The sequence below is a fragment of the Capra hircus genome, chromosome 29, assembly GCF_001704415.2.
Source record: "Capra hircus breed San Clemente chromosome 29, ASM170441v1, whole genome shotgun sequence".
NCBI classification, from domain to species: Eukaryota; Metazoa; Chordata; class Mammalia; order Artiodactyla; family Bovidae; genus Capra; species Capra hircus.
The window spans coordinates 35,388,747-35,413,575 of record NC_030836.1 but is presented as its reverse complement, the minus strand read 5'-3'; the positions used below and the strand labels follow the sequence as shown (position 1 = coordinate 35,413,575).

At 42.6% G+C, this 24,829-nt stretch overlaps 1 protein-coding gene across 2 annotated transcripts in view; it reads left to right on the top strand.

The window, feature by feature from the left end:
- PRDM10 (PR/SET domain 10) overlaps nucleotides 1-24,829 on the top strand; it is a 95,395-nt gene that overhangs the window by 31,362 nt on the left and 39,204 nt on the right. For both annotated transcript variants that reach the window (XM_013975851.2, XM_005699638.3), the window contains exons 2-6: nucleotides 1,065-1,246; nucleotides 3,533-3,697; nucleotides 5,631-5,690; nucleotides 22,024-22,249; nucleotides 24,068-24,309. In XM_013975851.2, the coding sequence (XP_013831305.1) occupies nucleotides 1,178-1,246; nucleotides 3,533-3,697; nucleotides 5,631-5,690; nucleotides 22,024-22,249; nucleotides 24,068-24,309 (762 nt within the window). In that variant the 5' untranslated portion in view covers nucleotides 1,065-1,177. The remainder of the gene's footprint in view (nucleotides 1-1,064; nucleotides 1,247-3,532; nucleotides 3,698-5,630; nucleotides 5,691-22,023; nucleotides 22,250-24,067; nucleotides 24,310-24,829) is intronic.

Genomic DNA, 24,829 nt, shown 5'->3' with positions numbered 1-24,829 from the left:
AGATACAAGATAGAGAACATTACAGCCCTGTTGCTTACAGTCACCTGCTGTTGACGGGGGCATTGTTTGCAGGATTCTCTGGAGGGTGCAGGGCGAGTGTGTGTGGTGCGGCGGCTTCTGTTGGGGTGAGGATGCTGGTGATGCAGCTGAGCCCCTCCCTGGTTCCCGAGAGGATCCCAGGTGGTTTGGACGTGGCCATTCTGTATCCCAGACACCCCGACGCTGTGTGTCCCAGTTTCTTTTCTTCTGCGGGCCTTATTCCGGTTCAGAGGCTGGAGCATGCGTAGCTTCAGAATGTTTCTCAGGGTATTTCACAGTGGAGAAAGTTCTGGCAGGGTTCTGGGCAGTGGTCCTTCTCATCTTTAGTTGAGTGGTGTTCTGAGCAGCTTGGCCTTGCCTGTCTATGATGCCACTTACTGGGCCAGCGGAAGGAGGTGTATCAGGCCCGGCTGCCCTGTTAAACAGCAGATCTCACGTGACCTTTAAACCATCAGTGTTTTATCATCATCAAAAGGGAAGATTGACTGATTACAACATCTGTTTTGGAAAATAGTCATATTTTAAGATATAGGTTTTGTGCCCATTGATGTTTAGTGAGGCTTTGATTTGCCAGCTCATCACTCCTGTATTGACTCCATAGGAAACAAAGTTGGTATCTGTATTCACCAAACTGTGGCCCAGAGAATTTGGTTCCCTCCACCTGCCTTTTTCCCTTATTTTGTGACTTTTATTATGCTGCTTTTCATTTTGAGTTGGTGGTATAGGAAGTCAGTGTCTTGACAGGTGTGCAAACAGGGACGAGCTTACTGACACCAGTAAGATTTGGTGTCAGCCCAGCACTTGACTGACTTTAGTACATTGGGGCCTTGTCATCCTCCTCCTGGGGAGAACTAGGGACCGCACTCAGGCTCCATCCACCTGACGTGGGCCCAGAGCAGAACATGCACGCAGGACATTGTGTCATTATTACATATAATTTCTCCATTTTCACCTTTTTTGCCCAGGTGTGTTATCTCTTACAAAGCTTTTTTTTTAAGTCTTGGGTCCTGTTCTCTTTTTCTCAGGCACGCTGCAGAGAGGCCTTCCTGTCCCTGACGAGCACGTGCGTGGGAGACAGATGACTGTCCTTCACCCTGCACAACTCTAGGTGCCCGGGCCGCTCTCCAGCTGGGAGGGGATGGATTCCAAAGATGAAAGCTCACACGTGTGGCCCCCGGCTGCAGAGCACGAGGAGAACGCTGCACAGGTGAAAAGTGCTCTCCCAGCTGGGCACTGACCGCGGTGTTTTAGTTGGTAGAGTTTGCTGACAGCTAGAGAAATAGAGGCTCCTGTATAGTGATGTGGGGCAAGGAGGGAGCTGATGGGCAGACGTGGTTCTCAAGGAATGGGCAGCACTTCGAATGCTCCATCTGCATGGGTTGCTGTGATTTCAAGAAGCTACATACCACCCAGGGGCTTCTCTGCCTTTCCCCCAGCTTACTCTCATAATCCTCTTCATTGCTCCATTTTATTTCATGGTGAAAGCTTCAAACTGCAGGGTTTCTTTTATGTTATCCAGGAAAGGGTTTTGAGTTTTTGTGTGTAGTGAAGTACAAGGTATGTCTATAAAGTGAGTGGCTTTTCCTTTTCTTTTCAAATTCAGAATGTAAACTTCTCATTGAAAGTTGTCCCAGTGAATCAACAGCTCTGGAGGTTAGTCACTTATTCAGATATTGCTCTACTAACCAGCTACACAATCTTTTGACTGTCCTTAGCAAAAGTGAATCTCTGCATTTTTGGTATGGATTTGAATTTTGGTAAGAGTCAGCAGTCATAGGGAGCCACGTTTTATATGTGACCAAAGTATGAAACTTCTTTAAAGCATTATAATGTATATGTAATTTCATTTTCATCAAATTACATAACCATAGTTGTTCAGTTGCTAAGTAATCAGAAAATTTATATTAAAGCCTTAAAATACACGTTTGATTTAAGTAGTATAGCTAATGTTACAGTACATAAAATCAGTCATCAGATGTGATTTAAAATTCTGTGTCTGAATACTGAGAAAAAGCTACCAGAGAAGCTTCCAGCAGAATAATTGAGAATGCTGTTTTGGTTCTATCTGGTTGCTACTTTCATGTAGCTATATGTTTGGGGGTACTTTGTTTATAAAGAAAAATGTAGTCCATTAATAAATAAGGTCCACATTTGTAGGTAACCAGACAGTAGACAGCAGAGCTCAGCACCCTCTGTTGCATCCCATCCTTGCAATATTTCTTCTCCCATCCAGGAATCCTGGTTTAGCCGAGTACTTGGTGATGAAGACCAAGTTGAAGAGTTTGGATAACTCTCAAGGAGAAAATTTTTTTTCCTTCTTAAGCACTGAGACTAGTTAAAGATTTTGATGTTAATGAACAAATCTAAACTCACAAAAGTGCAGCACTTAAAATTGCACAAATATTTCAGAAGCCCAATTCTTGTGCAAACTGTATCTTCATGGGCAGAGCAGATTTATGTAGAAGCTGGGGTAATAATCACTTAGTGCTAAAGTGGACATTTGTTTTATATACATGGTGCTTGACTGCATCTTGTCTCCAGTTTTCTTTCTGTGGGTTGAATTAGCTTATGTCATCTTTGGGATCTGTTCTCCACTGGAAAAAACTGAAATAAAAAATTATGTGTAAAGCCAAGACAGTGTAAGAGCAAAGATTCCGACCTAAGAGGGCCTGACTTCAATATTAGCACATAAATTATTTCTCTCCCAAATGTGTACTTTGACCATCTGCTTTGTACCTTCAGTATCAGACACTAGGCTGTGTGCCAACCTGCAGGAACTCAAACCTCCAAAGCTGACTGCTCAGAAAGCACTTTACAGAATCAGTTTCTGCTTTAGTTCCTCATAGACAGAAAATTATTTCCCCTGGTGACAACTGAAATAGTTATCCAAAACCCCTGAAAAGTACATTCTCAGAATTTTTTGTGTCGTTACCTACTTGGCAAAGAAGAGTTCTGTTACATTCACCAAGTCAGCAGACATTCACCCCTTGCCTACAGAACAGCCACGGAGGACAAAAGAATTTTATGAAAGCAAGTGACCTGGTTTTAATGTGTTTGCCAAAAGGCACTCTTCGTTAGAAAGTAGAATTTTTATGACATGTTGAAAGCAACTGACTTTTGAGTCTTGACATATTTTTCCACCTTACAGAATAATCTGTGTTTTCTAGTTTGGTAGTATTGTCCATCAGGAATCTTCTGTCACATTTCCTCTCAGCATGCCTCAAAAGAGAGACCTGCAGTTGATATTTGAGGCAAAGGGGTGGTTTAAATTGGTTGCTTAATATTAAGTAAAAATCAGTGAGAAGGTCCTTGGATCCCTCTGCCAAGCCACTAACTCAGCACAGATGATCCATTTGTTCACTGTGTTCTCCTTTCATGGGGATCTTTTAGAAATGCAAGTGTGTGGTGTTCTCGGTCAGTTCCCCGTCTTTGTGCTACAGGGTGGGTTCCTCAAGGATGATCGCTTCATACTTGCTGTTTTTTTTTGCCCCAGGTGCATTTTGTTCCAGACGCTGGAACTGTGGCCCAGATCGTCTACACCGATGACCAGGTCCGTCCGCCGCAGCAGGTGGTGTACACGGCAGATGGTGCCTCCTACGCCTCCGTGGATGGTCCTCAGCACACACTGGTCTACATCCATCCCGTGGAAGCTGCGCAGGCACGTTGGGACCATGGTTGATGGCTTGTTTGTTAATCTGTTAATTCATCCCTTAGGTTTACGCTCTGCCAGTCACTGTGCTGCTGGCGGGTGATGCCGGAAATATGCAGATAAGATGTGTGCTCTCAAGGAGCTTATAACCATCTTGGCAGAGGAAGATGTGGTTTATTTATTTAAATAAAATGTAAGGAGTTAGAGCACTAACCTGGAATGAGGTCTTTTCCCCACTGACTGTTGATATCTATCGATTATTATTATAAACAAGATTATCAGCCTGTTACTTTTCCTAAGTATCAAGAACCAGGCCAAACATGGCATTTATTTCTGTGTAACTTAATCAAGATGAATCTCAGTGGAAACATGCACGTTATTTCAGTTAAACGTGTAAGTGAGGGATCCCACTAGCTTGTTAACTGCTATTTACTAATAACTTATTGACTTTTAGGACTGTATAGAAGTGAGGGTAAAAGCTGTACAATTATAACCGCTTTCATTTTTTTTGCTAGTGACTCTCAGTGTTGGTTTCCAAATGCATAACAGGAATATCCCCTAATATATAAATGTTACTTTGTATTTTTAGCACTTTATAATGTACATAGCACTTTAAAATATATTAGAAATCAGTTCCATTGTTTTTTGTTAAAAATTTTTTTTTTTTAACATGGACCGTTTTTAAAGTCTTCTTTGAATTTGTTACAATATTGCTTCTGTTTTTATGCTTTTGGTTTTTTGGCTGAGAGGCATGTGGGATCTTAGCTCCCCAACCAGGGTTGAACCTGTACCCCTGGATTAGAAGGTAAAGTCTTAACCATTGGCCCTCCAGGGAAGTCCCCAGTTCCATAGTTTTTGTAGTAGGATCCTGGTAATAAAAATTTGCCCTCATGCAATGTTTAATCAGGAGACCCAAAGTACTCCCAAGAAGAAATGAGACCCACCTAATAAATGCCTTTAAATCTATATAAAGGTAAAATTGCCTGATAGTCAGATGTTACTTTTGGAATAGCCCTTCTCAGTTTTAGTCCCCCAGCTGTACTGAAATAAGAACACGTAGATTATGTAAAGAATGTCCTGTGCTCAACTTTTAAATCATTACTATGTTACTAAATGTCTGAGTTATGATAGTTTTTAAACGTCAAATATAAGAAATCTGAAGCTCGCTAAAATTCTCTTTTACAGTTCTCTGGAGTCAGCACTTAACCATGGTTCCTATGACCATAAATTTGCTAAAGCCTTAGGCAAATTAGAGTCATTTAAAAGTTTTAGAGGAAAGAATACTTTTTTGGATTGGAGATTTCTTGTGGTGTCCTGGCTAAAATAATTTTGAAGGTTTTCCTTCTTTAGTTATCACGACTGTCAGCCAAATAATGTTTATAATAAGAACTTTGAAAATTATGATCTTACTGGCTTTATCCAGAAAAGAGTCTGTGGAACATTAAATGCAATTTATTAATTTATTTTCTATATCTGCTGAGTGTGCATTTTTATTGGGAAGAGTTGTAATCCTTGGGTATACAGTATTCTTCTCTTTGTCAGTGTATCTCCAACCATTTTCATTTAATTGCAAGTCTACCCCTGAGACAGAGTGGTACATGAGAATGCATGCCCCCTTGTTCATGGAATGCCTTTTTAATTAACCGTGACATTCAATCTCAGGAGAGGCTTTGCTTTAGAGTAAAATCATGAAGTGTGCAGTGTGTTGGCCAATGAAGAGGGTTAGCTTTTACAATCTCTTTGAAGACATATAAATGAAAGGCTTTAGCAAAATGTAGGATTACTGTCTTTATCTTCTTTATTAATGAAAGATTATTACTAGCTATTTGAAAGTAACTCTCTCAGGAATTGGTGCTTAGCAGTAGGATAATTTTTCCTGCATAGACAAGCTGTCTGAAGATCTATTGATAACCTTTTGTTGTTGTTGTTGTTGTTTGTTTAGACGCTGTTTACAGACCCAGGCCAAGTAGCTTATGTCCAACAGGATGCTACAGCTCAGCAGGTAATGAGTTGCTTTTTTGCCTTCTTGTTGTTCTGGATAATATTATGAAGTTACCCTTTCCTGGAATACCCCCAACCTCTGCACTGCGCATTCTCTGAAAGTCTGTGTCTCATGTGTTTAGAATATTCTCGATGTCTGTTAATAAAGACAAAGCAGAACGCGACATTAACACACTCCAACCAGTATGTATTGAAATACTTCGGTAATACAAAAATGATTTGTCAGGGAAATTTAAGCATTAAATTAAAATAAGGATATTAACTGGTTATTGGTTCAAGTTCCAAAGAATAATCCTGAGTTTCAAAAGTGTCTGTGGAAATTTGGAAACATTTTAGTACTTGTTCTTTTTTTTTTTATGATTATTGACTTACATTTGATTTGTAATGTTGTGTTAGTTTCTGCTGTATAGCAAAGTGATTCAGTTATATCTACATTTATATTATATATATATTCTTTTTTAATGGTCTTTTCTTTATGGTTTATTACAGGATTCTGAATATAGTTCCGTATGCTATATAGTAGGACCTTGTCGTCTATCCATTTTTTATTTACACCTACCCCTCTTTCCCCTTTGGTAACTATAAGTCTGTTTTCTAAGTCTATGAATCTGCTTCTGTTTTGTAAATAAATTAATTTGTATCACATTTTAGATTCCACATATAAGTGATATCATATGATATTTGTCTTTTTCTGACTTAGTATGATGATCTATCTATTTTAAAATATTGGGGTAAAATTCCTGCTTAAATTGCCTATACCCTTAGTGGCAACTTTCTTCCTTTTAGTTTCTGAGAATTGAGATTCTTCTTGGTTTTCTTTAAAAACATTTCTTTTCTTTTACCTCTATTTCTAATATATCCTACTTGACTTTGAGGGACTTCTTCCTTATTTTTCTTCTGGTTGTAAAAGTGATGAAGAAGGTGCAAAAGCTTGATAATTGTCAGTCCTACCCTAAAAAGAATGTGACTCCAAATAGTTTTATTTTCACGATGGCTAGTATGACTGTTATTCAGCTGTACCACTGAGTGTCATGAGTGATTATTAAGTAAGCTTTCTCATCAGTAAGCACTTTTGCTTTTCAGATGTCTTAGGTGATTTGGATACTTCCATTTTATTTTATTAGTACGTTTTTAAATCAGCGGGACACTGTTACTCTGTTTTGTTTTTGACTATGCTGTGCAGCACGTGAAATCTTAGTTCCTCTATGAGGGACTGGGCCTGTGGCACCTGCAGTCAAAGTGCAGAGTTTCAGTCACTGGACTGCCAGGGAAGTCCTTATATTTTAAAGTTTGAAAAGTGAACAGTAGTTGGGTTAATGTTATTTATGGAATCTAGAGAAAATTAGGAGTCTTTGTCGTATCACTTACGGTTGAATTTATTCCTGATTACTGCTGCTGCTAAGTCGCTTCAGTCGTGTCTGACTCTGTGCGACCCCATAGATGGTAGCCCACCATGCTCCCCCATCCCTGGGATTCTCCAGGCAAGAACACTGGAGTGGGTTGCCATTTCCTTCTCCAATGCATGAAAGTGAGAAGTGAAAGTGAGAAGTGAAAGTGAAGTCGCTCAGTCGTGTCTGACTCTTAGCGACCCCATGGACTGCAGCCCACCAGGTTCCTCTGTCCATGGGATTTTCCGGGCAAGAGTACTGGAGTGGGGTGCCATTGCCTTCTCCGATTCCTGATTGCTAGTGACCTACAATTTTGTGAGAGCTGTCAACGTGCATGAGAGTTTGTCTTAGCACATTGGGGCTGCTAGAACAAAACATCATACGTAGCATGTGTGCCTTTGTTCAGTCGCTCAGGCATGTCCAACTCTTTCGATCCCGTGGACTGAAGCCCATCAGGCTCCTCTGTCCATAGGATTTCCCAGTCATGAATACTGGAGTGGGTTGCTGTTTCCTTCCGGATCTCCTGTGTCTCTTGCATTGGCGGGCAGATTCTTTACTGCTGAGCTACCTGGGAAGCTTCTACCATGTACTGGGTGGATTATAAACAACAGAAATTTATTTCTCACAGTTCTGGAGTTTGCGAAGTCTAAGACCAAGGTGCCAATAGATTTGTTGTCTGGTGAGAACCCTCTTCTTATTCACAGATGGCTGACTTCTTGCTGTGCCCTCCATGGCAGACAGGGCAAGGCTGCCCTCTGGGGTCTTGTAGAAGGGCACTCTTCCCATTCATAGGGGCTCCACCCTCAGGACCCAGTCACCTTTCAGAGGCCCCACCTCCTAACTTCTTCACACTGGGGATTAGATTTGGACATATGTATAAATTTGGGGAGACATAAATATTTTGTAGCAGAGTTGCTATTTTATTTTAATAATTTTATACTAATTAAGTATATTCTTGATAAAGACAAATCATGTTCATTTCTGTGAATATTTATTGACTCTACCAAACAAGCAATGGCTAGATTTAATTCAATTTTACATCTGAAGAGGAACAACAAAATGAAATGCCTTTGTATTTCTAGATAATTAATTCATTTACTCATTTTTAGAGTAATGATTTTTTTTTTCATAAAAAAGTTGAAGCAATGCAAAAAAGAAAGTACATAAAAACCCAAACAATGTTTCTGCCCAGAAACATCCTCATTAACTTACAGTTGGTAACTATTATTCTAGACTTCTTTCGGACATAAAACAGACAAAGAAAAACAGGGGGAAAACTGTGCCCAAATGCTATTATTAATCTAAATACTTTAAACTTAATTTACTCATGTTTTCCTAACCTGTCTTGATCTCTGGTCCCCTCAGGCTTCACCTCCTGCTGTGATGACCTGACTCAGCATACTGACCCTTCCCCTGCTTCTCTCCCCCACTGTTTGGGATTAGTTGTGTTACTAATATAACTAATACATTTCTGTTCTATTCAGTAACCACAGCTATTTAGAATTTTGCTCTATTATCTCCTGGCATTTACTTTTGTAGAAATCTTGAGTCTAATTTTGATTATTTTCCTCATTCCTTCTCTATCTTAATGCCTGTTTGAGTCTTTCTTTATTCTTGAAGTTTTTCTTTGAAGTCTAGTGACTTCACCAGCACATGAATCAGAATTTCCTAGGACAGGGTGTGTCCTTTTGATAGATAGGTTAAGACTCTATTTTGGGAACATTTTCATCTATTAGATTTTTGAAGATCTTTTTAGTTTCATTTGATGTGTTCATTTTCCCTGGAATATCAATGTGAGTATATTGGTTTTACCTTCTGAACCTAACATTTCTCTGATCATTTTTATATCTATTCTTTTCCATTTTATTTGTGTCCCTCATATTTCCTTATCATGTTTTTTAAGCTTTCTGATTAAATTATAACACATACATAGAAAAGTACCAAAAATTATAAGCAGTAATACAATGATATGAAGTAAGCATACTTTGTAACTAACACCCAGATTAAATAACAGAACATTGAAAAAGTGAAAGTGAAAGTGAAGTCACTCAGTTTTGTCCAGCTCTTTGTGACCCCATGGACTGTAGCCTACCATACTCCTCCGTCCGTGGGATTTTCCAGGCAAGAGTACTGGAGTGGGGTGCCATTTCCTTCTCCAGAGGATCTTCCCGACCCAGGGATCTCCTAAAGGCTTCCCAGCTGGCTCAGGGTAAAGAATCTGCCTGCCAGTGAAGGAGATGCAAGAGATGAAGGTTCAGTCCCTGGGTCAGGAAGATCTCCTGGAGGAGGAAATGGCAACTCACTCCAGTATTCTTGCCTGGAAAGTTCCGTGAACAGAGGAATCCGGTGGGCTACAATCTGTGGGGTCAAAAAGAGTTGATGCACACACAGAGACACACACCCCATCTCCTAAAAGCCATCCTGATGCTTCCTGCTAATCCCTGCTCCTTCCCTTCTCCTCAAAGGTTACGCACCTTAGACTGGTGTTCCATGGTTTTGAACTTTATATAAATGGAATACCTTGGTATGGTTTCCTTTCTGTTTTGCTCTCTTGTTTAACATTGTGCCTGGGGGAGTCATGTAGTTCATGTCGTTTGGTGTGGCTGTGGTTATTTCTCCTTCTGTTTTTTTTCTCCTTCTGTTTTTATAGCTGTATCATGTTCCGTTTAAGAGTGTACCACAATTGATCCGGGAGTGTGATCCCACCTCTACTAAGTTCTTCAAGAGTTTCTTGTCCCTTTGCTTTCCCATGCTTCCCTGGTGGCTCAGCTGGTAAAGAATCTGCCCACAATGGGGGAGAACTGGGATTGATCCCTGGGCTGGGAAGATCCCTCTGGAGAAGGGAAAGACTACCCGCTCCAGTGTTCTGACCTGGAGAATTCCATGGACTGTATAGTCCACGGGGTCGCAAAGAGGTGGACACGACTGAGCGACTTTCACTTTCACAACAACTTTCACTTGCTTTTCCATACACATTGTAGAATCAGCCTGGAAGTTTCCACCAAAGTCCTATGGCAAACTTACTGGCATTTCATTGTACCTATGGGTCAGTTTGTGAAAAATTGACATTTTATTTAATATTAAGTCTTCTAATCTATGAATATGTTCTATCCCTGAGTTTTATTTATCTATTTATTTTTAACATTTTTATAGAAATATAGTTGATTGACAGTGTTGTGTGTCAGGTGTACAGCACGGTGATTCAGTTGCACATACGTGTATAAATATGTGTATTCTTTTTTTCTTACATTCTCTTCCATTATATCTTATTATAAGCTATTGAATATAGGTCCTGTGCTACACAGTAGGTCCTTGTTGGTTATCTATTTTATATATAGCAGTATCCCTGAGTTTTAAATGAAAGTTCAAAAATTATCTTATGGGTAGAGGTCTTTCAATAGGTTTACTGTTAGATATTTGGTATCTTTTGATGGTATTTTAAATTATGGTATAATTTAAAATTTTTTCATTTTCTAAGTTACAGTTTGATTTTCTTGGTAAATAATTATGTTGTCTATGAATACTGACACTTTTACTTCTTTGCAGTCCTTGTATCTTTTTTTTTCCTTTGGTTTTATTGAGGTATAATTGACATATAGCAATGTATTATAAGCTTAAGATGTACAGCATAATGATTTGACTTACATGCATCATGAAATGGTTGCCACAGTAAGTTTACTGAACATCCATCATCTCCAAATTAAAAAAAAAAGAGAAAAAAACACCTTTTTTTGGTGATGAGAACTCTTAGGATTTACTCTCTTAACTGCTTTTGTGTATAACACACAGCAGTGTTAATTTTATTTATCATACTATTCATTACACTCCTAGGACTTACTTATTTTATAGGTGGAAGTTTGTATGTTTTGACCACTATCATCCATTCCCCCTTCCCCCCCACCCACCACCTCTGGTAACCACAAGTATGATCTCTTTTTCTATGAGTCTGTTTTTTTTTTTTTTTTTTAATTAGAATATAATTACTTGACAAAGTTATATTAGTTTCTGCTATACAACAACACGAATCAGCTCTATGTATAAATAAATCCCCTCCCTCTTGAGCCTCCCTCCATCCCCCAATCCCACCCCTCTAGGTCATCACAGAGCACCACGCTGAGCTCCCTGTGCTCAGCTTGGGAACCTAGTAGGTTCCCACTGGCTGTCTGTTTTACACATAGGGATCTATTTACGTCAGTGCTACTCTCCCAGGTCTTCCTACCCTCTCCTTACCCGCTCTGTCGGCAAGTCCAGTCTCTACGTCTGCATCTCTATTCCTGCCCTGCAAATAGGTTCATCAGTAGCATTTTTCTAGACTCCACATATATGCATTAGTACATGATATTTGTTTTTCTGTTTCTGACTTTCTTCACTCTGTATGGGAGGCTCTAGGTTCATCCACATCACTACAACTAATTCAATTTCATTCCTTTTTATGGTTGAGTAAGGCAATGGCACCCCACTCCAGTACTCTTGCCTGGAAGTTCCCATGGACGGAGGAGCCTGGTGGGCTGAAGTCCATGGGGTCGTAAGAGTCAGACACGACTGAGCGACTTCACTTTCACTTTTCACTTTCATGCATTGGAGAAGGAAATGGCAACCCACTCCAGTGTTCTTGCCTGGAGAATCCCAGGGACGGGGGAGCCTGATGGGCTGCCGTCTCTGGGGTCACACAGAGTCGGACACGACTGAAGCGACTTAGCAGCAGCAGCAGCAATATTCCGTTGTATACACATACCACAGCTGCTTTACCCATTCATCTGTTGATGGACGTCTAGGTTGCTTCCATGTCCTGGCTATTGTAAATAGTGCTGCAATGAAAAAAATACATATGTCTTCTTGAGTTGTGGTTTTCTCAGAGTATATGCCCAGGACTGGGATTGCTGGGTCATATGGTAGCGGTGTGTTTAGTTCCTGTTACACAACATAGTGATTTTTTTCTATATATTTCATATATTCCATGATGTCTAGTTATAACATGTCACCATATAAAGATACTACGTACTGACTGTATTCCCCACACTGCACGTTTCATACCCATGACTCATTTATTTTGCAGCTAGGAGTCTGTATCCCTTAATTTGCCACACCTATTTCTTTCCATCCCCCACCCTCTGCTGCTCTAGTAACCATCTGTTTGTTCTCCGTCTGTAACTGTTTCTATTTTGTTATGTTTGCTCTCTTACGTCTTTCGTTTTTATTTCTTCTTTTGTTCCCCTTTGCTCTGCTGGCTAGGATCTCCAATCCATTAGTGAATGGAGTTGGTGCTGGTAGATGTGTAGGTTTCTCATTTTCCTTCCTGATTGTAGAGGGAAAACTTTCACTACTTCACTATGAAGAATGATGTTTAGTGTCAGGATTTTTTTTTTTTCCCCTTGGGTTGTACCACATGGCACGTGGGATCTTAGTTCCCCAACCAGAGATTGAACCTTCGCCCCCTTCAGTGGAAGCATGGAGTCTTAACGGCTGGACCACCAGGGAAGTCCTCTCGTGCAGGCAGGATTTTTATAAAAAGAACACATTGATAAAGAAAACTCCCTTTATGGTTTTTAATGAATGTTTATTATTGATTGATGTTGATTGTTATTCATGGATGTTGATTTTTACCAAATGCTTTTTTTAAACCTGTTGAGATTTTTTCCTTCATTGTTAATAGGGTAGATTATATTAATTGATATTTAAAAGTTAAATCGCAGACTTCCCCAGTGGATCAGTCAGTAAAGAATCCACCTAAGTATCTGCCTGCAATGTAGGAGACCCCAGTTCGATCCCTGGGTCAGAGAGATTCCCTGGAGAAGGAAATGGCAACCCCTTTCAGTATTCTTGCTTGGAGAATCCCAGGGATAGTGAAGCCTGGCTGGCTACAGTCCACTGGGGTCTCAAGACTCAGGCACAACTTAGTGACTAAACCACCACCAAAAGTTAAGCCAGCCTTTCGTTCTATAATAAACTCCTTTTCTTGTATGTCTGGATTTGGTTTGCTGATATTTTGTTCGGGGTTTTATGTTTTTATTCACTAGTTCATTGTATTTTTAACCACTTTATTTGATTTTTTTTTTCTTTTAAAATAGCTTTCATCTTGATGATATTTTTTTCTTTTAATAACATCCTGGAAATCTGTATCATCATTTTTGTTGGCTTTACAGTGTTCTATTATGGGGATTTACTATCATTCATATTCTTGAACTATTGTTTGTATCAGTTGAGTCACTCAATTGTGTCTTTCTCTTGGTGACCCCATGGACTGCAGCACGCCAGGCTTCCCTGTGCTTCACCAACTCCCGGAGCTTGCTCAAGCTCATGTCCATTGAGTTGGTGATGCCATCCAACCATCTCATCCTCTGTCATCCCCTTCTTCTGCTGCCTTCAATATTTTCCAGGATCAGTCTTTTCCAATGAATCAGTTCTTCGCATCAGGTATCCACAGTATTGGAGCTTCAGCTTCAGCATCAGTCCTTCCAATGAACATTCAGGACTGATTTCCTTTAGGATGGACTGGTTTGATCTCCTTGCAGTCCAAGTGATTCTCAAGAGTCTTCTCCAACACTGCAGTTCAAAAGCATTAATTCTTTGGCACTCAGCTTTCTTTATAGTCCAAGTCTCACATCCATACATGACTACTGAAAAACCATAGCCTTGACTAGATGGACCTTTGTCGGCAAAGTAATGTCTCTGCTTTTTAATATGCTGTCTAGGTTGGTCATAGCTTTTCTTCCAAGGAGCAAGCATCTTTTAATTTCATGGCTGCAGTTACCATCTGCAGTGATTTTGGAGCCCAAGGAAATAAAGTCTGTCACTGTTTCCATTGTTTCCCCATCTATTTGCTGTGAAGTGATGGGACCAGATGCCGTGATCTTCGTTTTTTGAATGTTGAGTTTTAAGCCAGCTTTTTCACTCACCTCTTTCACTTTCATCAAGAGGCCCTTTAGTTTCTCTTCACTTTCTGCCATAAAGGTGGTGTCATCTGCATATCTAAGGTTATTGATATTTCTCCCAGAATTCTTGATTCCAGCTTGTGCTTCATCCAGCCTGGCATTTCACATGATGTACTCTGCGCATAAGTTAAAAAGCAGAGTGACAATATACAGCCTTTCCAAATTTGGAACCAGTCTGTCATTCCATGTCCAGTTCTAACTTTTGCTTCTTGACCTGCATACAAGTTTCTCAGGAGGCAGGTCAGGTGGTCTGGTATTCCCACCTGTTGAAGAATTTTCCAGTTTGTTGTGATCTACACAGTCAAAGGCTTTGGTATAATCAATAAAGCAGAAGTAGATGCTTTTCTGGGACTCTTGTTTTTTTTCTGTGATCCAACGAGTGTTGCCAATTGAATCTGTGGTTCCTCTGCCTTTTCTAAACCCAGCTCGAACATCTGGAAGTTCATGGTTCACATGCTGTTGAAGCTTGGCTTGGAGAATTTAGAGCATTTACTAGTGTGTGAGATGAGTGCAATTGTGTGGTAGTTTGAACATTCTTTGGCATTGCCCTTCTTTGGCAGTGGAATGAAAACTAACCTTGTCCAGTCCTGTGGCCACTGCTGAGTTTTCCAAATTTGCTGGCATATGGAGTGTAGCACTTTCACAGCATCATCGTTTTAGGATTTGAGATAGCTCAACTGGAATTCCTTCACCTCCACTGACTTTGTTCATAGTGATGCTTCCTAAGGCCCACTTGACTTCGCATTCCAGGATATCTGGCTCTAGGTGAGTGATCACAGCATCATGGTTATCTGGGTCATGAAGATCTTTTTTGTATAGTTCTTCTGTGCTTTCTTGCCACCTCTTCTTAATATCTTCTTCTACTGTTAGGTCCATACCATTTCAGTCCTTTATTGTGCCCATCTTTGCATGAAATGTTCCCTTGGTATCTCTAATTTTCTTGAAGAGATCTCCAGTCTTTCCCATTCTATTGTTTTCCTCTATTTCTTTGCACTGATCACTGAGGAAGGCTTTCTTATCTCTCCTTGCTGTTCTTTGGAACTCTGCATTCAAATGGGTATATCTTTCCTTTTCTTCTTTGCTTTTCGCTTCTCTTCTTTTCACAGCTATTTGTAAGGCCTCCTCAGACAACCATTTTGCCTTTTTGCATTTCTTTTTCTTGAGGATGGTCTTGATCACTGCCTCTTATACAGGTAGAGGCACCTCTGTCCATAGTTCTTCAGGCACTCTGACCATCAGATCTAATCCCTTGAATCTATTTGTCACTTCCACTGTATAATTGTAAGGGATTTGATTTAGGTCATATCTAAGTGGTCTAGTGGTTTTCCCTACTTTCTTCGATTTGAGTCTGTATTTTACAATAAGGAGTTATTGCAAATCTGAGCCACAGTCAGTTCCTGGTCTTGTTTTTGCTAACTGTATAGAGCTTCTCCATCTTCGGCTGTAAAGACTATAATCAATCTGATTTCGGTATTGACCATCTGGTGATGTCCATGTGTAGATTCTGCTCTTGTGTTCTTCGAAGAGGGTGTTTGCTGTGACCAGTGTACTCTTTTGGAGAACTCTGTTAGCCTTTGCCCTGCTTCATTCCGTACTCCAAGGCCAAATTTGCCTGTTACTCCAATTATCTCTTGACTTCCTATTTTTGCATTCCAGTCCCCTATGGAATGCAAGATGAAAAGGACATCTTCTTTGGGTGTTAATTCTAGAAGGTCTTGTACATCATCATAGAACGGTTCAACTTCAGCTTCTTCAGCATTACTGGTTGGGGCTTAGGCTTGGATTACTGTGATATTGAATGGTTTGCCTTGGACACAAACAGAGATCATTCTGTCATTTTTGAGATTGTATCCAAGTACTGCATTTTGGACTCTTGTTGCCTATGAGAGCTACTCCTTTTCTGCTAAAGGATTCTTGCCCACAGTAGTAGATATAATGGTCATCTGAATTAAATTTGCCCATTCCAGTCCATCTTAGTTCACTGATTCCTAAAATGTCGATTGTTTATATATGTAGGTTCTTTCTTTCTGCCTTCCTTTCTTTCTTTTCTGCTAGTGTGCCGAACGCTCTCATAGATGTCATATCAGGTTATTTCCTTAGAGTAAATTCTCCAAAGAGAAATGATAGAGACTAAAGATATTCACATTTTAAATTATTTAAGAACCAAGATTTTTGTGAAAGTGAAGAAAGATACAAATATAAAAATCTCACAAGTTCAATAAAAAGTTTGAATCCTAAATTTGAATTAGAATATCAGTATAAACTGAGGATATTTTTTCTCTTAAAAAATAGGTTTTCTAATTCTGTCCACTGAAAAGATTTGTATGTAGTCATCAGTCCAGCAGCAATGATTCTATGTGGTGTCTAACTATAGCTTCCCAATAAGAGGAATCAGGGCTACTTAGAAAAATGCCAGATTCTTGCTCTGGGGCTGGAGATGTACCTGAAACATCTACCTGAAACATCCTGTCTTATCAGAATGAAAGGAAGCAAATTCTGATAAAAATTTCTCTTCAGGGTCCTGGGAAAAGAACTCAAGATGTAACTGAAGAGGCCAAAATGGGTGTACAGTTTGACCCATTAAAAAGGAAAAATATCTCCGATAGATTGAAACACATTACGTATATTTAAAACCCACAAGTTCATACTGATAGGAAAAGAAATACTCTTTGGTCACTTTTTCAGGATGCTAGGAGACCACAGTGTTATTGGGAAAAGTGGTAAGTGATGGGCACAAATCCAGCCTTTCCCCTGGAATATCCTCGCTTGATGAGGGAAATTTCATTAAGGAAGCATCCAGCTAATAAGTGAAAGGGGATGATTGGCTTAGAGCATCACCATTTCTCATCTCCTGTCATCAGGAAAAAGCTGAGGAGGCACTTTGTAGTGAATGGACCAGCTCACCCCCTTGAACACTGTTGACATCACTACAAAGAGAGAGCATTCTTTATAGGGTTCCTGGTCTTGTGTGCCTCCTCTTGTGTTTTACCACATAGGAGGTATTCCTCGTCCTCCCCCCAAAGGAAAGCTGAATCTGACCGAGTCTCTAGGCTTCACTGCCAGTGACTAGGAGGCACAGTCATCAAGGCGGAACAAGTTATAAGGCCACAAGGATGCAGTCAGCAGAGTCTACAACGTGAGGAGCAGACAAATTGCAGAGAAAAAGAGAGAAAGAAAGCTTACTGATTAAAGGAGACTTCAGAGACGTATCAGTCAGGTGCAGTAGGCAGACCTTGTTTGGGTTCTGACATGATATTGTAAAAAAGAAAAAAATATGAGACAGTTGGGGGAACTCCTAACAATAACCAGATATTTGATGATATTAAGGAGTGATTTTTTTTTTTTAGGTATGATAATAAAATATAAAAGTCCTTTTTAAAAAAAGAGTTATCTACTGAACTACTTAGAGATGAAAGTGTATAGTGTTTGAAGTTTGCTTCAAAACAATCCAGTGAGGGGGAAATTGGGTGGGTGAACTGTTGAAGAGAGGTGAGCCATAAGTTGATAATTTTTGAAGCTGAGTGACTGGTGGATAACATCTATTACACTGTTCTCTCTGTTTGAGATATGTTTGAAATTTATAAGTATCAATGGGAAAGTTATTTTGATAGGGCTTTCAAATTGCGTCTCCGATACTGAAAAAGTTTACATTCCCACCAACAATATATGAGCTCTCCATTTCCATACTGGCTATTTGCATTCTTTTAAAATTGTGCCAATCTGATAAGCAAAGTGGCATTTTGTTGTTTTAATATTAAGGTGTCGTTTTAATTAGAGGTTTTGTTGCCATTTGCACCTCAAAGGGCCCTTCATCTCCTCCCATCTCTTGAAACAGCCTGCCTGTTTCATGCTTTGCACAAAAGAAAAGTTGTGCTCAGACAGCTCTGTGAGCCCAGCATTACAGACGCTGTCGCCACTGCCTTGCCTCTCTACTGGAGTTTCCTCTCAACCGGCACGATTTTTATTTCCGGCTGTAACACCTCAGTGATCATCAGTTTATTCTGTGACCTGGATAAATTCTGCATAGAAAGCTGGAGTGCGGATTTAACATAGATGATAGGCGCTTTTTTTTTTTTTTTCTTTTATCCTGAGCAAAAAGGTTCCTGTTACCAGTTGTCTTTAGCGGTAGCGACATCCACGTGAAGCCTTGTTCACAGATGCATTCCCCCATCCGTAAGGAAGGCATGGAGCTCCTAGACTAGAAGCGCAGTCTGTGCTTTGTTTCTGAGCAAGGGCGTGTGTGACTCCCCACACACTGTGAGGAAAACATGCTGCCCTCATGATTTGCCTCAGCAGGAACCCAGAGCATTCTGTTGTGTTTGCTGCCGTCCAGCGTCGTTTCATAGTTCCCTCTCAGATAAATTGTGTCCTGCAGCGCGTGATGTCGTTTCAGAAATAATTACCGAGAGTGATGCTAAGTGGGAAGGAGAAAGTATACCATGACTTTAACAAATTCCTTTTCCTCTCCCACGTTTCATGGTGCGTGACAACATGCAGGGGCGTACACTATCTTTGTTACTATTCTTTCCCTCCAAGTGGAGTTGACACCCACGGCTCCCCGCCCTGCTGCCTGGCTGTTGCCTCAGGAGCAGCTGTGTTAGCTTGTTGCTCGGCCCACAAGGTGTGTGTGCTGTTTACCTCCTCCTCGAACAGGCCCCACGCTGCAGAGGCCATTGTGAGGCAGTGGGAAAGCCAGGCCAAATGAGGGTGTACATTTCATCTCTGCCTCTCAGGAGCTGGTGGTAAAATGATTTGGCCTCAAACTAGCTTAGATGTATGCCTGGCACCCAGTGAATGGCAGCTGAATTTGAATTATTAATTAAACAAATCTGTAACACATGCCTTCTGTGTGTTAAGGTCCAGGCTGTCTGATATACACAGTTCTTACCTACAAATTGATGATCAGCCATGCCTTTCACCAGTAACTCTCATGATTCTGGTGTATGTTCTATCTGTGTGTAGAGTATCAGTTCTCTTTCAATGGTCCCCCACCTTTTTGGCACCAGGGACCTGTTTCCTAGAAGACAGTTTTTCTACAGACCCAGAAGGGGGATGGTTTCAGAATGATTCAAGCACATCCCATTTACTGTGCGCTTTATTTCTCTTATTATTGCATCAGATCCACCTCAGATCATCAGGCATTAGATCCTGGAGGCTGGGAATCCCTGCTCTAGATACTGCTGAAGCCTTCCAGCCTTTTTCTTGCCACAGCCTTTGAGGAGAGTTGCAGCCTGGGGATGAGGAGGTTGTCGCTCTGTTTTAATGTCAGCTTTTCAGCAGTGGCGAGAAGCCAGCAGTAACTTGCCTGACCACAGTCTTTCTAGCAGCATCAGTTGGTAAAAAATAACATCGCAGCTTCACAGGAGTAACTCTCAATTGCTGATTTTATTCTTTCAGGTCAGCTCTGCAAAGAGATGAAGAATTTATGAGGGGTGGAGGTGGATGTATGCTTTGGTTTGCTCAGTGTGTGATAACATTCATCCCTAATGCTGGCATAGAATTTAAGTGGCTCAAACCTAAGCGTGATACCAGAGCTGCGCTCTGAGATAGCAAGCGGGAGCCAAGCAAGTGAGGACCCAGAGGGGTGGCAGACGGAGTTTCATGGCCAGAAGTCCCTGCTCTTTTTTCCTTGTTGAGACCTCACCCCAGTGGGCATTTTCTTGTTTTTATTGAAGCTGAAGCAGGAGCATGTCCCAGAATCGTGTCCTCCTATCGACACTTGTACAAGGCCCTGAGCTGCAGGTGGACTATCACAAATGAGTCTGGGCTCCTGGGCTGAGTGAGTGCACAGTTCAAACATGCAGGTGCTGTTTGAGGCAGCTGATCTTATCTGCCTTCTTCAGCCTGAGGGTTTCTCATGTTGGGCAGTGACCTTTAATTGCCAGAGCAGGTCAGATTCTGTAAACGCCCACAATACTGTTTCTTCATGGAGTTTAAGAAGTTCTTAGATGTAGATGCACAACTGAAAACGTACTTTTCTGTGACGATCGCAGAGTCCCTTTCGATGCCTAGAGGGACTGACATCCTTTCCAAAGGGCCAACCGCCTCTTCGCAACCTGACCTCCCCTGCCCACCTGCCATGTGCCCAGCAGCCTGTTAGGGCTGTAGAGGAAACACGTGCTGTTGCTTCAGTCCTTAAAGGACTTATGATAATAATAATCTATGATTAATAGTAAACGCTTACTAAATGCTGGACACTACTACTGGCCTCATGCACACATCATTTCATTTAATCCTAATGTCCTTTTTACAGATAAAGAAACACAGGTTCAGAGAAGTTTGTTCACTTGCCGAGTAGTGGAGCCAGGAGTTTAATCCAAATCTGTCTGACTCCAAAGCCTGTGGTCTCCGTCCCTGTGGTGCAGTTGGAGTGGCAAGCTGGACTCACGTGAAAATGCACGCAAATGGGCAATGGAAACCAAGCTGGGGGGGCAGCCAAGGTGTGAGATGTGAAAACCAAGGTTCTGAAGGATCTTGCCTGGCTGGAAGAACGGAAGAGGCGGTACAATGAAATTTTGTAGGGATAAATTGCCATTTAAGTAAAAATCCACTGTTTAAGTCCTAAGCAGAAGATAGGGGTTCCTTATACTCTGTGAGGGGACAGCTAGGCCCAGGGGTCTTGGGGACCTACAGAGTCCTGATGGAGCAGCACTAGGAAGTGGCCGTCTTCAGTGAGCGCAGGTGCAGGCTGGTGGGGATCCACTGAGGGCTGAATGGACAGAGCAAGACCCTGAGGGATCTGGATGATTTGCCTCATGAGAAATGAGTCCATGACCTAGGGGTTTTCGTCTTGAAGTCCTGGAGGAGCTGTCTTCATGTGGCAGAGGGGTGGACTTACTTGGTCTAACTCGAGAGGAAATTTGGGGGGCTCTTGACCCCCTGGTAACATTCCTGAGCTATTTCGGAACCGTCTGGGCTGCCTGGTGGGCTGGATGGTATTGCCAGATGGACTTCTGCGACTGCAGATGTACAGGAGAGAGGGCAGAGATGGTTCCTGGAGAGGTGGAAGCGGACAGGGTTTAGGAGATTGCCTAAAGGGAAGAGCGAGCATTCTAGGGGAGGAAAGATCCAGGCAAGGGAAGTAGCTTGAGTGTGACTGATGGTGCTAATGGGGCAGGAGAAATACCCCTGCATAAGAGGGCCTGGATGGTGTATAACCCCAGGTGAGGACTCTCAAGGCAACATTATTTTCTTCCAGCATATTTGGTAAAGTGGCATTAATCTAATCTATGACATAAACCGTGTCTTATTTGCAAAAGATAATTTCAGCATGATGAACCAAGTAGGTATCTCTTTTCTTAAGGTCAAAGTCAAACCTTGACCTCTCTGGAGTGTGTGAAAGTGCACCTATACCCACTGAATTTTGCCACCTGCATCATGTAACGCGTGTAAAGTTCTAAAGCCACATGGTTGCAGGCCGGTCAGGCCTTTACCTGCAGTAGGGTGTGGCTACCTGCAGAGGCAGGAGAGCCCTACCCAGAACCAAGATATTGCAGCTGATGGTACCACACATGCTCCAGGAGGGTGTGGAAGGGTTTGTTATATTCGTATTTGAAGTCTCCGGGGACGCAGGGCAGGCCTCTCAAGCACGTTTGGAAAGGCTGAGAGAGTGAGGAGGTGGGACTTAAAGTGAAGGGTGGAGTCAATTATGAGGGTCCTCAGCCCTCTGGCAGGGGCTTGTGAGGTTTGAAACTCTTGCTGACATGAAAGGAGCCCAGATGTGAGACAGAAACAGCAAAAATGAAAACAGATTCCTCATTGCTGTCCATAGATAGGCCTTTCTACATGGCCTCAGAGGGAGCTGGTGAGAAGAGTGTGTGCGTGTGTGTTAGTTGCTCAGTTGTGTCCGACCCTTTGTGACCCCATGGACTGTAGCCCCCCAGGCTCCTCTGTCTGTGGGGTTTCCCAGGCAAGAATACTGGAGTGCCTTCCATTAAAAGCTTGTGTTCTGTGTGTCCGGGTTCCCTCCGACCCCACGTGGGCTGTGCTGACGTTGTGATTAAACCTTGTCCAGGCCTCGCTGCCGGTGCACAACCAGGTGTTACCCTCAATTGAGAGTGTGGATGGCTCGGACCCTCTGGCGACTCTGCAGAACCCCATGGCCAGACTGGAGGCCAAGGAGGAGGAGGACGAGGATGAGGACGAGGATTCTGAGGATGAGGAGGAGGAAGATGGGGAGGACACTGACCTGGACGACTGGGAACCTGACCCGCCTCGGCCCTTCGACCCCCACGACTTGTGTAAGCGGAGCTGCTTCTCGGGCGCAGGGTGGGCCCCTCTGCTAGGGCTCCCAGTGCAAACTCTGCTGTCTCTCCGAAGGCACCCTTTCCCGTCATCCTCGGGCAGCCGGGGAGGGAGGGCCCTTTCCTGTCATCCTCGGGTGGCCGGGGAGGGAGGTGCTGGCTGCTGCTAGAGCTCCGATCGCATCCACGAGGGGCTGCTGGAGGAAGCTGGGCAGCCTGCTGGTGTCACAGGGGCTGGGGCTGGGTTAGGACCCAGCCTCAGCCTCTGATCTCAGAGCTCCAGCTGCCAGGCCATGATGGTGTCCAGTCCTGGCAGATCCGGCCATTCCTTCTTTCACATGTTTGCTTCACCTCTCTTCGTACCAACCTTAAAAAATGCCTGCTGTAAAAGGATGCCTCTCACACCCCGGGCACTAGTGCTCTGCCCAACTCGAGCAATGCTCTCCATGGGCTTGTGAAGTCGGCAGCTTTCTATAGGTCCTGCTCAGTTGGCAGCTTTCTAGAGGTCCTGCTCAGTTGTTGCAGGAATCAGGATTCAAATGCAGGTGGTCCGGTTGCTGGTGCCCACAGTCAGCCGACACTACTGCCTTTCTGTCCTGCCTACTTGGAGGGGCCTGCTTCCTTCCACCAAGCCGCCACTGCTGCCTACCAATGTCCCACATAGATGGCAAAATCCTTATCTCCTCTTTCGAGTTACAAGGCCATGCAGAGCTTTGTGGTCTCACCATATCTCTCCCGGGACCCTCTGCATAGTAGTAGTGAGGCCGTTTGCCTGGGGTCTGTGTTCATCTCCATACCCAAAAGAGAATTTCCTCGTTTTGCTTTTCTTTGAATTCTTAAGTTTTCAAGGCAACTCCTTAGTCAAATACACATGAAGTCACTTTAATCTTCTAAATAGGAACACAAGGTAGCTCTCCATTACTGGAGAGTTGTAGAAATCGAAAATACATGTTTCCTAAGCCAGGCCACCCCACAGCCAGTTGGGTGAGATGCGATTGGTTGACTAGATATGTTGAGAGTCAGGAGTCTGCTCTCTGTGGGGCACAGTCTCTTTCCTCTGTTCTGCTGCTGTTCACATTGCAGCCTGGCGGTTAGCTCCAGATGGGGGATTCTGGGAAAAAGTGGGTGGATGTGGACGCTGACTGCAAACCCATCATTCCCAGAATGAGCTGAACGTACATATCAGGGCTGGCCTCGTTGTGTCATCGGGTGAATGAAGGGTGGGATGCTAAATTTATTCACTTCAGCATTATCTTCACGCAATATGCACGGGAATCTCAAATTCAACAGCACTGTTTCTACAGCTCCCTTTGAGGAAACTGACTATATTGTCAGGTTGTTTAAAAAAAAACAGGTTGATTGACCTATAATTTACATACTATGAAGTTTACCTCATTTGTTTCATCTGATTTTGCAACATTTAAGCAACTAATAAGCACTTCTTTCCTCTTTCCAAACATGGTTTATTTGATTTGTAAACTTTTTAAAACTTTTTTTTAAATTGAAATGTAGTTGCTCAATGATGCTGTGTTCGTTTTTGCTGTACTCAACCACGTTGACTTGTAAATTTAGTGCCACTCTTCTAATGGACATCCAGTAGAGAAATAAGTCACAGCCTGCTTATTATTTTTGGCAGGCCACAAGCTAATTCTGCCTGATTCTCCCAGTCTCTGGAGAGTCATGTGTTACAGTGGAATGGGTTGTGCAGTTGTAGGAGCTAATTGAATTTGGCCTTAAAAACTTAGATGTGGGGGTTCTCCAGGTTAGGACCCTTTCCCGCGAGCCCGTCACCTAGAGGCTATCCTTCTCGTGCAGGGTGCGAGGAGTGTAACAACGCACACTCTTCCGTGTGCCCGAAGCACGGCCCGCTGCACCCGATCCCCAACCGGCCGGTGCTGACGCGGGCGCGGGCCAGCCTCCCGCTGGTGCTCTACATTGACAGATTCCTGGGCGGCGTGTTCTCCAAGAGGCGCATCCCCAAGCGCACCCAGTTTGGCCCCGTGGAGGGGCCACTGGTCAGGGAATCGGAGCTGAAGGACTGTTACATCCACCTCAAGGTAATGTACACTTTGTCCCAGTCCCCTCCTGTCCTGATGACTTGTGAGGGGCATGCATTTTCCCACCGAGCCTCTCAATTCAGTCTCATAGCAGCTGTTCACTGTGTTTTTCTTTCTATGCTTGATTGATTTAAATGTAGACATTTTCTCTCTTACCAATAAGAGAGAAACCGTGGATGGTACAGTTTCAGACTGTGGTGTGCTCAATCGCTTAGTCCTGTCTGACTCTTTGCAACCCCGTGGACTATAGCCCACCAGGCTCCTCTGTCCATGAGATTTTCCAGGCAAGAATACTGGAGTAGGTTGCCATTTTCTTCTCCAGGGGATCTTCCCTACCCAGGGTCGAACCTGCGTCTCCTGCACTGGCAGCGGAGTCTTCCCGCTGAGCCACCAGGGAAGCCCTCAGACCCTGAAGCCTTATGTGAATAATTCTGAACTCTTGTCATTCTCAGGGGCTGGGCTAGTCTTCGAGGGCTTCTAGGACCAAACACCACAGACCAGGGGGCTTAAACAATGTGCT